This window comes from Podarcis gaigeae (assembly GCF_964106915.1).
Source record: "Podarcis gaigeae genome assembly, chromosome: 6".
Classification (NCBI taxonomy): domain Eukaryota; kingdom Metazoa; phylum Chordata; class Lepidosauria; order Squamata; family Lacertidae; genus Podarcis; species Podarcis gaigeae.
The window spans coordinates 93,582,379-93,599,065 of NC_139682.1; the positions used below are offsets into that span (position 1 = coordinate 93,582,379).

Sequence of the window (16,687 nt, forward strand, 5' to 3'; positions counted from 1 at the left end):
CCAGAAATAGTACCTCAGGTTAAGAACTTTGCTTCAGGATGACAACAGAAATTGTGCGGCTGCAGCAGGAGACCCCATTAGCTAAAGTGGTACCTCAGGTTAAGAACAGTTTCAGGTTAAGAACGGACCTCCAGAATGAATTAAGGTCTTAACCCGAGGTACCAATGTACTTGGAAATTGGGATGGCATGCGATAATATATTGTGTGCCAATGGGAAAACAATAGAGGCCTATCAACACACCTTTGGTATGAATTATAGTCTATTGCAACCCAAATGCGAACTTGCTTTATCAAATGGCATGGGTTAAGCAGTTTGTTTGTTTGAGCCCAATCCAACCTGCACCTTGGAAGTATCTGCAAAGGCAGTGTTCCCCACTTACCATCTCTTAAGCGCTGCGACTCAATGTCAAAGATGTGCCAGTCTTGTTCCCCTTCTTTGCACTCAATATGGAGAACATCACTAAGGGCACCAACCAGTTCCATCAGGTTTAAGAAACCTAGTTTCTTTACTGCCAGTATTTCTTTAAAATGTCGCTAGATATAAAGAAAATCTGATTAATCAAAGCAAAAAGGACGTCCTGCAATATTCTTCCTTTGGACTAACTAACTATATAGTCCTTTGGACTAGCTATACTAACAGCAATAAAAAATAGGTACTTTTTGGAAGCTAAAATGCTCTCCAAAACATTTAGTTCAAGTGCTGGTCAAGAAGGAAATGGGCAGCCAGTGGGGTGGAGAAAAGAGAAAATAGTGAATTTGAACTTTTCATAGGAAATCTCTTTGAATCTGGTCCATAAAAACTGGAAACCATCTCCATTTTCACCCAGAGAATGTAACCCAGTAAATTTTCTTGTCTGTTTTGTTCACTTTTTGTCTAAGCTGAACAATATTTTAGCCTACTAAATTGAAATTCGAATCAGAGATTTTTGTTTATCTAAGCAAAAGAAAAGGAAGATTAGAAGAGCTTCCCTCATCCCACCCCCAATAGTAGAGTAAGATTACACGGAGGCAACAATAAAACCAAACCAGGAGCAGGCAATGCTTTTTCTGCTGAGGGCCACATACCCTTAGAGGTAACTTGTTAAGGGCAGAACCATCACTTTCCCCCCTGCTCCCCTTCTTCCCACCACCCGTTACCTATAAGACCAAAGACTATATAATATTAAGTCAAGGGGTGTAGATTGTGCACTAATGTGCTGAACCATGGTTTAGAAGAGTGTGCATGAGCTGGAACGAGCCTAAGCAAACTGTGGTCTAGCATGCTGAGCTATTGGCTGCCTCTCTGACTCAGGCGCCAATATTTGTTTCAGTAGAAACATACACAGAAAAGGACAAGAGCAAAAGCAACTTCCGAAAGGAGGAAACATACCTCAAATTTACCAGGTAACTTAGAAACAAGCAATCCTTCGGGGTGCTGCGCTACAATCTAAATTGCAAACAACATAAAGTCAACAATTAGTTGTCATGCAGTCTAAACAGCCGATAAGAATGTTGAGCATGAAACAAACATTTACAACAATACCCCCAACTAGCCACTTGTCTTGCATCTAAGAAAACATTTGCAAAATAAAAATATACAGGCACAAAAGTTTATTTTCTATACACAGCTACATGCAATACAATTTCCCAGTTTTTTTCTTTAAAGCACCCAGGAATCAGCTAGACTGGTTAAAAAAAAGTGATTTATGTGTTGTATGTGTGATATAACATTGTGCCACCAGATGGCGATGCGGAGTCCTATTTTTCTCCACCTGTTTTCCGTTTAAATTTACAATGCTTTAAACTGAAACGCTTCTTTGATGTGTCTAGATCCAGCCCAGGTTTTCTGGAATATAAGAGGTCAAGGAGAGGGGCACACAGGCTGGGTTTTAAGATTATTAATTCAGACATTCTTCCTCAGTTTTCAATCCTGATTTGCAAAGTAAGCACAAGACAGTCTGCCAGCTCAGACAAATGGTCAAATCATCATATGTCCCACACCAGCAAAGAAGGTGGGAAGCATGGCAGGGAATGTTTGCCTAAGGCTCCTTTGCATAGTTTTAATTAATGATATGCCTTAAAAAAAAAACAATCAACCTAAGTTCCTTAAATTATGAACACTTACAGTTTTTATTTTTTCCTTAAGTTCTGAGCTGATTGTCCCTCCAGGTCCTTTCTGGGAAAGTGCTATCCGCATCTCCTTCTCTAGCTTTGAGAAACAGATTCCACAGGTATGAAAAAAGTGAGAGGGAAAGCCAGTGCATACAAATTGGCATCCATTCATATAAATGTGGCATTTACATTGGAAACTTCACACTGAAAGTTTTGAACACCACGCAATAATCACTTCAGATATATTAATGGTAGATTATATATCAAGATTACATGATAGGATTGGTACAAATATTGTAAATAAGTTCCATTTTTTAAAAGCAGCAGGTTGAGTCTTTACATTTCCCCACCTTTGGTGCCCTCTTCTTCCTGCTCACTCACACAGCCTAATCTCCCACCTACATCTAAAATATACATAATATTGTATAATAATGCAGTATAGCAGGAATGACATCATTGGACAAAATAGTTCCCAATACACTCAATCCTTTCAGTAATTTCTAAGCATCCGAAAGCTAGAGGAACCTACTTTTAACAACAGCTTCTGTTTAGTGATAACCCTGTCCTCCTCTGCAGGAGCCAAAGAAAAAAAAAGTTATGCGCCCAATTCAAGGTGCTCACATTAGTGTTTAAAGCCCTAAACAATTCAGTCCCTAAAACTGAAAGACCACCTCCTTCCCTACAGAATCTCAGGTACCAAGATTGGCAGAGGGGCCACTCTTCGGGGTCACTCTCAGAAGCGAGGGAGGGAGGGAGGTGGTTCAGCAGAGGGCATTCTCCATGGCAGCCAGAGCTGTGAAATTTCCTCCCCACAGATGTGCATCCAGCACCATCATTATATGGCTTCTAGGAAATGCTGAAGATGCACCTCTTTATCCTGGCTTTCCAAAGCTGAGATGTATATTTTTAGGATCCACATTATTTCTGTGGTTTTAAGTTGTTTTCACCTGTTTGTAATATTGTGTTGTAATGATGCAACCAGCCTTGGGAACTTAGGGTAAAGGGCAGGTATTAAGGTGCACTCAACCACCAAACCAGTGCATCTTCCCCAGTGTGAGTGTAGTCCTTGCTGCTGCTGCTGCTACTTTTTAATTCACTGGACACAAGCTTACATTTTTAGTGGTACAGTGGTACCTCAGGTTACAGACGCTTCAGGTTACAGACTCCGCTAACCCAGAAATAGTACCTCGGGTTAAGAACTTTGCTTCAGGATGAGAACAGAAATTGTGCTCCGGCGGCACGGCAGCAGCAGGAGGCCCCATTAGCTAAAGCGGTGCTTCAGGTTAAGAACAGTTTCAGGTTAAGAACGGACCTCCAGAACGAATTCAGTACTTAACCCGAGGTACCACTGTATAGGGTAAGGAGGAAAGGACTGCAGCAGTAACTGCCCGACTGAACTCCCATCCATTGACTGAGTCAGGAAAGTCTTCTGCCTTGTTTTTTCAAAGACCTCTGCAGTTTGCAGTACTTTTTCACTGATAGAAATGCAAGAAAACCATTCCAAGCCTGCTTCCAGAAGGCAGCTCCTAGAGCTAATAATTGCAGTGAGCTAAATATGGAAGAGCAATCAACTCTCCACACTATCAGGGGCACTGTGTGTTTCCAGTGTCTACATCCTTATATGTTCTGCCCACACAGAGCATGTAGCACAGCAGCTGTGGTTTGGGAGTGTCTAATTTGTCTGAGCAGCAAAAAGAAATAAATATAAAAGTCTAATGATCCTTTAAAAAAAAATTAATTCACTAATTCACTGAGACTTGATTGGCCATTATACTCTTCAGTAAATGCCAAAATGACAAGCAATTTAACATTTGTATGGAAACGTGTTTAAATTGAAGGTGGGGGACAAAAGCATTTTTACAAGAAAGGCAGCAGGGTTCATTTTTAAAAATTGTATAGCTACAGCTTTAGAACATTTGTTCATTACAAAGATCTATTTTAGTAATATTAATATTTTAATATAAAGGCTTACAAAAAGCTCTTCAGTGCTAATTAAAAGCTGGTTAACAAAAAAAGGTCTGGATGAAAAGCGAAGGGATTTTGAATGGCACTACTGTAATCTTCCGAAAGTCACTACACGCATCAAAAACCCTTTTTAAAAAATAAAAAATAAGCTGAACAGAAGCATCAAGGCTGTCTACACCTACAAAAACTGCACTGTTTTTCTGATCTTCCTCTGCAGTCTGAAAAATATGGAAAAACCACAGGACCGCGTAACAAGTGTGCCCAGTAAAGAGTGAGTGAAAAAGGCACGGCAATGCCACACCAAATGTCTAGTGTGGAAGCACCCAGATCAACAAATTGTCTATGAACTCAGTGAGCGTTCCTTTGGAAAACTCCTCTTTCGTCCAATTTACATTTTCCTTGCTGTGGCAGTCATTTTGATTAACTGTTTGCATTTGCTGCAGAAGCATATTATGCTATTATGCTGGGAGGTAACCGTGAGAAGAGGAGCTGAGCTTCTCTCTTTGAGCGAGTACAGTAGCAATTCCCACTGATGGGGGAGAGGCATGCCTGCACTATTCTGTGGTCTTCATTTTTTCTCTTTTAGATATGGCAGCTATTTTGTGTCATGACACATCCCACAGATGCCTAGTTACGTGATGCTAGAAAATTATCTGGAGAATATTCTCCACAAACTGTAAATTCTGTGTCGTCTACACAGCTGCTTTAAATGTACACATCTCATTAATCGAGATTATTCTCGAGAATTTAACATCACTAATTATGTCAAGTGCCCCTGGCAGCCATTTTATGACTGGCAGATTCCAAATATGCCCACTGGCCCAACCAAGAAAGCTGGCGACCTCTGTCCTCACCCAGCTTAAAGCAGATCTTTTCTCATCTTTAAGAACTTAGGATTAAAATCCTTCTACATGGGCGATGTGTACTAATTAAGACACCAAACAATATGTAATGTGTCCATACGGATTCTCATTTTCTCATAATAACTAATTAAATATTCCCTTAGTTTAGTCACCTTTGGAGTGCAATGTTTCTATTACTTACTTGTTTCATCCTCTCATCAGTTCTCACTAACGGGGTTTCCACTGGTTTCAACTCTACTACTAAAGCCTCAGATTCTTGGCTTGGAGATGGATTGTGATTATCCATAGGTAGGGCAGGGGTTGAAGATTTCTTCACTGCAGGTGCTGGCAGAGTAGTAGGCAAAGTCTGCTTTGTCTTATGTGATGGAATCACGGCTTTGCCTTAATAAAGCCAAGAAAGGGTTTACAGACATGATTTCACGTGACAGTTTTCTGTTTTCCCTAGGTAGACAATGCTGGAAGGCTCACACTCATTTCCAAGAACACCTCCAAGAGCAATGGAATCTCAATATAAGCCAACAGCACAGCACAAAACCCCTTACTATATTGTTTTATTTATCACTTGCATGTTTGAGCAGATACAAGATGACTCACTCATCAGCTCAAGTGCACAAGGATTAGTCACCATTTTGCTTAACTGACAAAGCAGAAAGGAAGAATGAGCTTAATGCAGAGCCTTCATGAATACTTACAGTCATGGGGGGGGAGAGAAAGTACACCCTCTTTGAATTCTGTGGTTATACATATGAGGACATAATAACAGTCATCTGTTCCTTAGCAGGTCTTAAAATTAAGTAAATACAGCCTCAGATGAACAACATCAGATGTCATATTACAACATGCCGTGATTTATGTAACAAAAATAAAGCCAAAATGGGGAAGCTATTTGTGAAAAACTTACTGCTTCAATAGGAATTAAGAGGCTAAGTAGAAAACAGGTGCTGCTAATCAAATGCACTTGCTTAATTGATCATCAGCAAGTGTACCCACCTCTACAAAAGCTGAAGTTTTATCAGTTTGCTGGTCTAGATAACACAATGCCAAGGAGGAAAGACATCAGCAATGCTCCTAGAGAAACAGTACTGTATTTTTCGCTCCATAAGACACACTTTTCCCCTCCTAAAAAGTAAGGGGAAATGTGTGTGCGTCTTATGGAGTGAATGCAGGTGGGAGACTCTGCTCAGCGCTCCCTTTCATGAGCCACGTGGATCGTGTGTGCGGCTCTTGGGGGCCAGTGACGGGCTGCCCTTCTCCCTCCTCAGGGAAAAGCCTGCAAGCTCCGCACACACGTTCCACGCAGCTCATAAAAGGGAGCGCTGAGAAGAGCCTGGGATGCATACAGATTCTGCTCAGTGCTCCCTTTAAAGAATTTTTTTCCTTGCTTTCCCCCTCTAAAAACTAGGTGCGTCTTATGGAGCGAAAAGTACGGTAATTGCTGCCCATGAAACTGGGAAGGGTTATAAAGCCATATCCAATTTTAATTCCATCATTCCACAGTGAGAAAGATTATTCAAAAGTGGAAAACATTCAAGATTGCAAGTAACTCAAGAGTTACATCTCAGAGTCTACAGGCCTTAGTATGTTAAATGTTAAAGTTCATAACAGTACAATCAGAAAAAGACAGAACAGCTTTGTTTGGAAGGGTTGCCAGGGGAAAGCCTCTTCTCTATAAAAAGAATATGGCAGCACGGCTTAGGTTTGCAAAGTTGCATCTGAACAAAGCAAAAAGCTCTGGAACAACGTCCCTTGGGCAGACGGTACCAAAGTGGAGATTTTGGGCGATAATGCACAGCGTCATATTTGGTGAAAACCAAACACAGCATATCAGCACAAACACCTCGTATCAGCTGTCAAGCACAGTGGTGGAGGGTTGATGATTTTAGCTTGTTTTGCAACCACAGGACCTGGGAACCCTGCAATCATTGGGTCACCATGAACTTCTCTGTATACCAAAGTATTCTAGAGTCAAATGTGAGTCCATCTGCCCAACAGCTGAAGCTTGGCTGAAACTGGGTCATGAAACAGGACAAGGATGCCAAGCACACCAGCAAATCTACAACAGAATGGCTGAAAAAGAATCAAGGTGTTGCAATGGCCTAGTCAAAGTCCAGACCTCAACCCAATTGAAATGCTAGGGCAATACCTTTAGTAAGCTGTCCATAAAGAGATGCCAGCAAACCTTAATGAACTGAAGCAATGTTGTAAAGAAGAGTGGGTCAAAATTACTCCACAATGATGTGGGAAACTGATAAAGTCATACAGAAAACGATTACCATATTTTTCGCCCTATAGGACGCACTTTTTCCCCTCCAAAAATGAAGGGGAAATCTGAGTACGTCCTATGGGGCGAATGCAGGCTTTCGCTGAAGCTTGGAGAGCACCGACCCCTCTCGCTCTCCAGGCTTCAGGAAGACATCCGCAGCCTACTTCCCGGAGCGTCGGGCACCCTGAAAGCAGAGCGCCCGGCGCTTTGGAAACACATCCGCAACCTAGGCAGCCCTGCGGGAGGTCCCGCAGCGATGTCTAGGCTGCGGATAGCAGCCTGCTTCCCGGAGCGTCAGGCGCCCTGAAAGCAGAGCGCCTGGCGCTTCGGGAACACCTCCGCAGCCTAGGCAGCCCCGTGGGACTTCCCCGCAGGGCTCCCCACGCTGCGGATAGCAGCCTGCCGCCCGGCGGGCGAGGCGCCCTGAAGCAGAGCGCCCCTCACGCCGGGCAGACATCAGCCAGCCCCACAAGCTCAGGGGACAGCAGGGAGGCGCAGCGCCACCATCTCGCTCTTCCTCGACCTGGTTCGGTTTCCCCGACCTGCTTTTGGGGGGGAAATAAAGGAAAACAAATTTCCTTTATTCCCCCCCAAAAAACTAGGTGCGTCCTATGGGACGAAAAATACGGTACTTCAAGTTATTGCTGCTAAAGGTTGTTCTACAAGCTACTGAATCATAAGGCTTCTCCATTTTGGATTCATTTCTATTAAATAAATCATGACACGTTGTGATATGTCATGTGTTGTTGTTCATCTGAGGTTGTATTTACCTAATTTTAAGACCTGCTAAGGAACAGATGATTGTTACTATGTCCTTATATGTAAAACCATGGAATTCAAAGAGGGTGTACTCCCCGCCCCCATGATGGTATTTCACTATGGTTTTCAGTTTCAAATGCTACTAAAAAATAATTGGCAATTTGGTCATAATTTTGCATTAACAAAGCCAAACTCTCTGAACCTCAGACCACAACCTTTCCCCAAGTTTACTCTATTTACTGGCACCTGTGACAAAAACAAATCAATTGTCTACCTATAGAAGTGAGCACATAATTTATTTGTAGATTCTTGTCCACAACTGTGTGCAATCTGCAGTTGGGTGCAAAATTCTACATGAATAGTACACACTAAGATTATTTATTTTAATTGAAGTGCACCAACGTCTTTGCTTCACCCCACTACTCCCACTCTCATGCTTGGCTGCTGTCTGAGAAAGAGCAAGACAGAGCACATGTTCTCAAAAGGGAATTAACTCTACCCAGTAACAGTAACAGATAGGTTTCTCAAAGTTCCTATATTTGTGATCCCACCTCTTCCAGCCATACCACTCGAGAGGGGCACTTATCTACACGCTGGGGCAGAAGGAGTTTGTATGTTTAATGTGGAGAGAAACCATAAGACTGCAAGGTAGTATTGGGTAAAGCAAACACTTGTAGAGTCATCTAGGGTCAGCTAGTTCAACCCCTTGCAATGCAGGAATCTCAACTAAATGAAGGTGCCAAATAAGAGCCATTTTCCCCTAGAGCTGAATTTAAGCAAACATAAACTTACACTCTGGCAGCTTTTCTGGATTTTTCTTAATGGAGGGCTTTAGAGTCAACAAGGAGCCTGCCCTTGTCTGCACAACCGTGATGATATCTGAAGCTGCATTCAGCACTTCTAACATAGAGAAGAACCCAAAACGCATAAATTCAAACTTCCGTCCAAAGTGCCGACTAAAGGCTTTGTCAAAATCTGAAAGCAGGACAGGTGAAGATCTCAGCAGTTCCTTCAGTTCACTTTTTACCACAGCTGGCAGAGTAGGAGAAACCCGACCCCGCCGGGGCAGAGAAATTCGGGGGGGCTGAGGCAGGCCAGAGCAAGATCTGGCATTAAAAGAGAAATTTGGCTTTCCCCTGGAAAAATATGGCTTCGGTTTGCTTTTCTGTCTGGCAACCAAGCTTGCAATCAACTCAGTGGACTCATCTGGAATAGCTAAAAGACAGAAGCCCATATGGTTAAAGTTGCATGTTGACACAGAAAATGTCTCCTCTCCTCCCCCCTCCCCTTTCTTCTTGCCATCCTCTTACAACAAAATCGTACTGCCAAAGAAATACAGCTAGTTATCATAATACACAATATTTGTAGATTTGCAAGCATAGGTATTTTCCCAGCTGTTCAGACCAGAAGATCCTTCTTTCCCTAAGTTATTAGAGCTCCCATACCTCTCTATTTAATCTCATGTACAACCCTCCATTTCTATACTTAGTTTTCTGCTTACCACCATTAAGGCAACCCAACCACCCACCCCAGCCTATAGTATTTGTGATTCATGTATGTGAAGGGAAACACCCACAACCATGAAATCTGTTGAAGGTGTCGCATGGTGTGCTCTCTCTCCTGGAGTCCGGGCTCTTGTTAGGTAGACATTACACATCAAACATGACCAAAAAAATATGCTATATACATAGAATTGAAAGTACTTTGGATGTCTTGGGCTACGTTATGTCCAAATCTGTACCTTCTATTTGTTGTGGGAATAGCTTAATTCTGTTAACCCTGTGAGTGCATTATACCCTGCAACATAAACACATTAAAAAAAATACTCTTACATGCAGATTTCATCTTCTTAGGTTTAAAAACTGGTTCATATTTAAACCATGTTTGGGGAATGTGTCACCATGGCACAATACTGCAGAAGAATTGCCATTATTGTAAAACAAACCGCACTTTGCGGGGAAATGCAAGGTAATGCCCTTGACTGCTTTATGTTCGGAGGGACCTCAAAATCAAACTACAGGACATATTTACAATAGGCAGCTCTTTGGCCAAGTTCCATTCTTTCTTGAACCACCCAGCCTAAACTCCCTGTATGCCTGCCAAACATTATTCCCCATTTATTGGCATTCCCTGCTCTTGCCGACTAACCCAAAACCCACCTCTGAGGACAGTATCGCCATTTCCACTAGGGCAGATGCTAACAACATCTGGCATATCCATCACCAGCTCCATGACAGAACGGTAACCCAGGGCACGAAACGGAAGCGGTTCTCCTATCATAGACTTGTATTCTTTGTTTAACTCCATAGGGGTGAGGCCTTCCTTGACTGGTGTCAGCAGGGACCTCACTACTTTCTTCATCGAGTTCATCAGGCGTTCTTGATCGGACATGTTGACACTGGGGGAGGTGAGAAGGAAGTGTTAAAGGACAAAGAAATACTGCTCTTGGCGATAACCGGCTTAATAATCACCAGATAACGTTACTGTGAGATGGACAAGGGAGAACACAGTACAGGTACACAAACTGAAAAAGAGATACTGAGGTGGTACGTGACACCAGTCAAGCTTGCAAAAATATATCATTTGCCCGATAACAAGTGTTGGAAATGTAAAGAAAATGAAGGTACATTCTTTCACCTTTGGTGGACGTGCCCAAGGATTAAGGCTTTCTGGGAGATGATCTATAATGAAATGAAAAAGGTATTTAAATATACCTTCTTGAAGAAACCAGAGGCCTTTCTCCTGGGCATGGTCGGCCAATTGGTGTTAAAGAAGGATAGAACTTTCTTTATGTACGCTAAAACAGCAGCAAGAATACTCATCACAAAGTATTGGAAGACACAAGATCTACCCACCGTGGAAGAATGGCAGATGAAAGTGATAGACTATATGGAACTGGCGGAAATGACTGGCAGAATCCGAGACCAGGGAGAAGAGTTGGTGGAAGAAGATTGGAAGAAATTTAAAGACTATTTGCAGAAACATTGTAAAATTAATGAATGTTAAAATGATGATGGATTGAAATGAAACGGCTTTAGCAACAAGGTTAAAAAGAATATGTAAAAATGGATTGATAACCAGATGAAAATACGAAGTTATAATATGTTAAGATATAGAATTAAGATAAAAACAAAGTGGGAAAGGATTTGCTGAATCAACCATGTGAACTGGAATACAAAGAAGGGAGGTGTGAGGAGATCAGGAAACAAGTAAACAAAATACAGTGGTGCCCCGCAAGACGAATGCCTCGCTAAACGAAAAACCCGCAAGACGAAAGGGTTTTCCGATTTTTTAGCGGCTTCGCAAGACGAATTTCCCTATGGGCTTGCTTCGCAAGACGAAAGCCCATAGGGAAATCTCCGGGGACAGTGGGGAAGCGCAGCGCGCCTTCTCCTCTGTTCCCGGACCTGTCCTAAGGCTTGCGGTGGGAGGTCCGGGAACAGAGGGGAAGGCGCGAAGGGCTTCTCCTCTGTTCCCGGGGCTTGCGGTGGGAGGAGGGTTTTTCCTCCCCACCGCCAACATTCAGAACAGCATTCTGAATGTTGGCGGTGGGGAGGAAAGCCCTCCTCCCACCGCAAGCCTTCAGGACAGGTCCGGGAACAGAGGGGAAGGTGCGCAGCGCTTCTCCTCTGTTCCCGGGGCTTGCGGTGGGAGGAGGGTTTTTCCTCCCCACCGCCAACATTCAGAACAGCATTCTGAATGTTGGCGGTGGGGAGGAAATCCCTCCTCCCACCGCAAGCCTTCAGGACAGGTCCGGGAACAGAGGGGAAGGTGCACAGCGCTTCTCCTCTGTTCCCGGGGCTTGCGGTGGGAGGAGGGTTTTTCCTCCCCACCGCCAACATTCAGAACAGCATTCTGAATGTTGGCGGTGGGGAGGAAAGCCCTCCTCCCACCGCAAGCCTTCAGGACAGGTCCGGGAACAGAGGGGAAGGTGCGCAGCCTGCTGCCCCGCGCGAGGGGCGCTCTTAAGCAGAGCGCCCCTCGCGCGGGGCCGACATTCGCCGCTTGGAGAGCCCTGCGGGGAAGTCCCGCAGGGTTCCCCAAGCTGCGAATGTCTGCGCCGCGCGAGGGGCGCTCTGCTTAAGAGCGCCCCTCGCGCGGGGCAGCAGGCTGCTATCCGCAGCTTGGAGAGCCCTGCGGGGAAGTCCTGCAGGGCTCCCCAAGCTGCGAATGTCTGCCCCTCGCGCGGGGCAGCAGGCTGCTATCCGCAGCTTGGAGAGCCCTCTGGACCTCTTCTGAAGGCGGGTGGGGGGCAAAAGTCTTTGTCCCCCCTGCCTGCCTTCCCGGGGGATTTTAAAATGCTGGCGGGCGGCAGCGCTGCCGCCCACCAGCATTTTAAGATCGCCCCGGACAGCGGAGAAGTCCTCCGCTGTCCCGGGGTTTTTAAAATGCTGGCGGGCGGCAGCGAAGGCTTCGCTGCCGCCCGCCAGCATTTTAAAATCGCCCCAGGACAGCGGAGAAGTCTCCGCTGTCCCGGGAAGGGGGGGGGAGCAAAGACTTTCGCCCCCCCCCGTCGGCCTTCAGAAGAGGTCGGGGGACAGACTGTCCCCAAACCTGGTCTGAAGGCGGTTTCCATAGGAACGCATTGATTGATTTTCAATGCATTCCTATGGGAAACCGTGCTTCGCAAGACGAAAAACTCGCAAGACGAAAAGACTTGCGGAACGAATTAATTTCGTCTTGCGAGGCACCACTGTATAAGACATGAAAAGATTGATTTGTTTTTTTACATTTTTTATTATTTTACATGTATTTTGTATTTTCCCTTCGTATTTTTGTACCTTTTTTATTTTTACCTTTTCTTTTTTTATGCTGTAATTACTGTAAAACTTTAATAAATATCATTTAAAAAAACAAGGAAAAAGAGATACTGCTTTCCTTGGAAACCCAGAGGGATCTGAAAAAACAGGTGCTCAGAAAGAGCTGCTGCTTTGTTTTTACAACGGTAACCTTTGCATGGTTTTTAGGAGGGAGTGGGGCATATCCTGATCAGTTCTTTTTTTAATGACAGTGTTGAGATTAGTACCCCACCACAGAGCCTCATGTGCATCTGAAGCACACAACTATAACAAACCCTTACAGTTAAAGTCTGAGCAAACTGGGTACAAGGTTTATCTTTCATCTCATCTCTCTTTAACAGCACTGATAAACCCCATCATCCAAGCTCCCCCAAAAGCAATACTTGCAAGCATCAAGAGCGCAATTCAGTCAGTCATAAACACTTTAGAGCTCCGTCATGTACAACTGATAAATGTACGGTGATCCCCACTAAAACCTGCTGAATTTAGTAAGTGCTGAGATTCTGCTAGACTGCACCCATAAATGGATATAACAACTTTGAAGGTTCTGATCTAGTGGCATCAAGATTTAGGGACTATAAAAAGGACCAGCCCTACCACTAGGCAAAGTCGACCGCCTAAGGCAGCAGCCTCCTGGCTACTCCTCTTATGTCTCTTGGCCATTTCCCTTTGTGGGAGGACAGAGCTGTGCAACTACACCACCTGTTCTAGCTACCCTCAACTATTATGTTGCCTTTGGTGCAGTGGAGGATGCTATCCTGCTGCCAGTGTTGAAGTCAAGTGCCACCCATTTAGTTTCTGTAGATAGAATGAGGCACATAGAGGAGGGAGAAAGGTTGTTTTCTGCTGCTCCAGAGAAGCGGACACGGAGCGATGGTTCCAAACTACAAGAAAGAAGATTCCACCTAAACATTAGGAAGAACTTCCTGACAGTAAGAGCTGTTCAACAGTGGAATTTGCTGCCAAGGAGTGTGGTGGAGTCTCCTTCTTTGGAGGTCTTTAAGCAGAGGCTTGACAACCGTATGTCAGGAGTGCTCTGATGGTGTTTCCTGCTTGGCAGGGGGTTGGACTCGATGGCCCTTGTGGTCTCTTCCAACTCTTCTATGATTCTAGCGGTTGCCATCTGGCCCTAGCAAAACATCCTGGATCAGCCTTGGCTTGGTGCAATTTTAAGTTTTCACTATCCCATGGGGGAGTTTGGGAGCAGAGGGAAACGACGATGGAATATAAACCTGGAAAGTTATCTTCTGTTAACTTTCATAAGCCCAATAAACCCTTTCCCCCTTTTTTTTACAGGAAGGGGTTGAGCCATACACAAAGAGTCCAGCCCCAAAGTCGGTGCCACTGCTCCCACAAGCCATACCTGCCCTCTAACAAGCCTGTCACCTCAACCTAGACATACTGTACATGATTCTTGTAAGCTGTTTAATTTTATTTATTTATTTATTAAAAGGTGGGAAGGAATTAATAAGCAGGTACGAATACGCCATCTTAAAATCAAACCAGAAAAATCCTTTCCACAAAAGCACTCCTAATGCAACGACTCTAGACACCAAGGACAACACACCATAAAAAAAACCTGCATTATTCTATGCTATCCATGCAACCCTGTACCTTCCCACGTTATTTGAGGGAGGGATATTCGTGTAAGAAATCTAGGCCGCCCAACCAAGCTCCCATCCCGCCCTTTCCCAAGGGCTAAAACAAGTCAGAAACAATCAATAGCCAAATCACGACCCTCCCTCCCTCCCCCCTGGGCTGGCCCTCTTTGGACCTGCACGCCTGCGACCCCCTCCTCACCACTTCCCTTCACGTGTAGGAGGAGGAAGCCCCTCGCCCGGACAGCGGGGTCGCGCCCTCGACCGACTGACACGAGACTGGGCGCGTTCAGACGCACGCGCCCCGCCGACCGCCGCGCCCGAAGCCAAACCGCTCCGCCGCCCTCCGGCCCTCTCTCCTTTTGAATCCCCTCCCTCTTAACGGCCACCCGAATTTATATACGGGCCGTGTTTGTACCTCCACACGCGCAAAACACGCCCTCTCGCAGGCGCCGCTCTTTTGAAAGGCTTCTCAAGGAGCCAGACCTCAAGGCGGCGGCGGCCTCTTCTTCTTCCCTCCCTCTTTCCAACGTCTCCTCGCGCCTTTTTCAAATAATAATTGAAATAAAACGAGCAAACCAGCACAGCCCACCCCTTAACAAACCACCGACACCAAACACGAGAGAGGAGGGCGGGAAAGGAGGGCCGCTCCCACCCCTCGGTGGCGGGCTCGGAGCGGGAATCGCCTCACGGGCGGCCGTTCCACACGACGCCCAGGCCGGCCTGAGGAGAAAGACTGGCCTGGGAGGGGGGGGGGGGATACCGGTCAGTGTGTTTGTGAACAACTGGGCTGGGGTCTTGAGTGAGGGGCATGAAATAATAATAATAATAATAATAATAATAATAATAATAATAATGGAAAGTTTGAAGCAGGTGAAGCACAGTAACTTTTGACAACATGAGAACTGCGAAAGTAAACGAGTTCTCAGTATTGTTGTAAATAAAAAATATGCCCTTTTCCCTTATGGGGTATCCAAGAGCCCATATAGAGTCCTAACATAGGTTCCCTATTGGTAGGAGAAAATAACAGAAGCCAACCATATTGAGAAGCAAGGCAGCTAGTAAGCCTGATATTTATTGATCTGTTGCAACAGGGTGCTCCCCTCTCACGCAGGAATGGAGGAGGAACCCCCAAAATTGCTGTGCAAGGGCTTATAAAGACTTGAAATTCCCATCCTGTAGATCAAGACCACCCCCAGAAACATTATGCATACATCACAGAAGGGGTGTAACCTAAGACCACCCCTCAGATACATCCCACCTATATCACAGAAATTTAAATGTTGTTTTTCACCTGTCACAGTTTATCTCCTGTCTGGCAGGTTACTTGATTGGATTGGCTGGGGAGCCTGGCCATTCTTTTGTAGTGGTAAAATACTTATTTCCTGGGCCAGGTCACAGGCTCACACCTTATTCATATCTTAAATGTGTCCTGAAGACAGGATTTGTGAGGAAAGAGACAATGGGGAGACTTTTCCAGTTGGACCTTGCAAAGAAAACATTTGATCAGTTTAGGAATCAAAATGGTTCCAGGTTGGCCTTCCTGTGTTGATCTATGTATGTGCGGTTATGAACACTGCCATATATCTAAGACCATAAAATTCCTATCACAGTATTCCATCGCACTGTGAAGCATTCTTTCCCTCAGATAATTCTGGACAATGTAGTTTGTGAAGGGTTGCTGGGAATTGTAACTCTGTGAGGTGTGAGCCAACAGTGTGACGCGGCAGCTAAAAAAGCCAATGCAATTCTGGGCTGCATCAATAGGAGTATAGCATCTAGATCAAGGGAAGTAATAGTGCCACTGTATTCTGCTCTGGTCAGACCTCACCTGGAGTACTGTGTCCAGTTCTGGGCACCACAGTTCAAGAAGGACACTGACAAACTGGAACGTGTCCAGAGGAGGGCAACCAAAATGGTCAAAGGCCTGGAAACGATGCCTTATGAGGAACGGCTAAGGGAGCTGGGCATGTTTAGCCTGGAGAAGAGGAGGTTAAGGGGTGACATGATAGCCATGTTCAAATATATAAAAGGATGTCACATAGAGGAGGGAGAAAGGTTGTTTTCTGCTGCTCCAGAGAAGCGGACACGGAGCAATGGATCCAAACTACAAGAAAGAAGATTCCACCTAAACATTAGGAAGAACTTCCTGACAGTAAGAGCTGTTTGACAGTGGAATTTGCTGCCAAGGAGTGTGGTGGAGTCTCCTTCTTTGGAGGTCTTTAAGCACAGGCTTGACAACCATATGTCAGGAGTGCTCTGATGGTGTTTCCTGCTTGGCAGGGGATTGGACTCGATGGCCCTTGTGGTCTCTTCCAACTCTTCTAGGATTCTATGATTCTATGTGTA

The 16,687-nt window shown here is 44.9% G+C and overlaps 2 protein-coding genes across 12 annotated transcripts in view; one reads left to right on the plus strand and one right to left on the minus strand.

Annotated features, from left to right (window-relative positions):
* The window catches only part of TDRD5 (tudor domain containing 5), a 32,856-nt gene extending 17,798 nt beyond the window's left edge, over positions 1-15,058 (minus strand). For 5 of the 11 annotated variants that reach the window (XM_083743794.1, XM_083743793.1, XM_083743801.1 and 2 more), the window contains exons 1-7: positions 14,541-14,730; positions 10,101-10,339; positions 8,734-9,156; positions 5,101-5,300; positions 2,105-2,188; positions 1,370-1,426; positions 381-534 (exon numbers count right to left, since the gene is read on the minus strand). In XM_083743794.1, coding sequence (XP_083599920.1) covers positions 381-534; positions 1,370-1,426; positions 2,105-2,188; positions 5,101-5,300; positions 8,734-9,156; positions 10,101-10,332 — 1,150 coding nt within the window. In that variant the 5' untranslated portion in view covers positions 10,333-10,339; positions 14,541-14,730. Of the gene's footprint in view, positions 1-380; positions 535-1,369; positions 1,427-2,104; positions 2,189-5,100; positions 5,301-8,733; positions 9,157-10,100; positions 10,477-14,514; positions 14,731-14,756 lie in introns of those variants that run through there. The other 6 variants (XM_083743796.1, XM_083743799.1, XM_083743798.1 and 3 more) reach the window with 6 other exon arrangements.
* Positions 15,059-16,384: 1,326 nt separating this feature from the next.
* Positions 16,385-16,687, plus strand: part of LOC310846793 (sterol O-acyltransferase 1-like) — a 161,066-nt gene continuing 160,763 nt past the window's right edge. The window contains exon 1 of the mRNA XM_083743897.1: positions 16,385-16,493. The gene's annotated coding sequence lies outside the window, so the exon portion shown is untranslated. The remainder of the gene's footprint in view (positions 16,494-16,687) is intronic.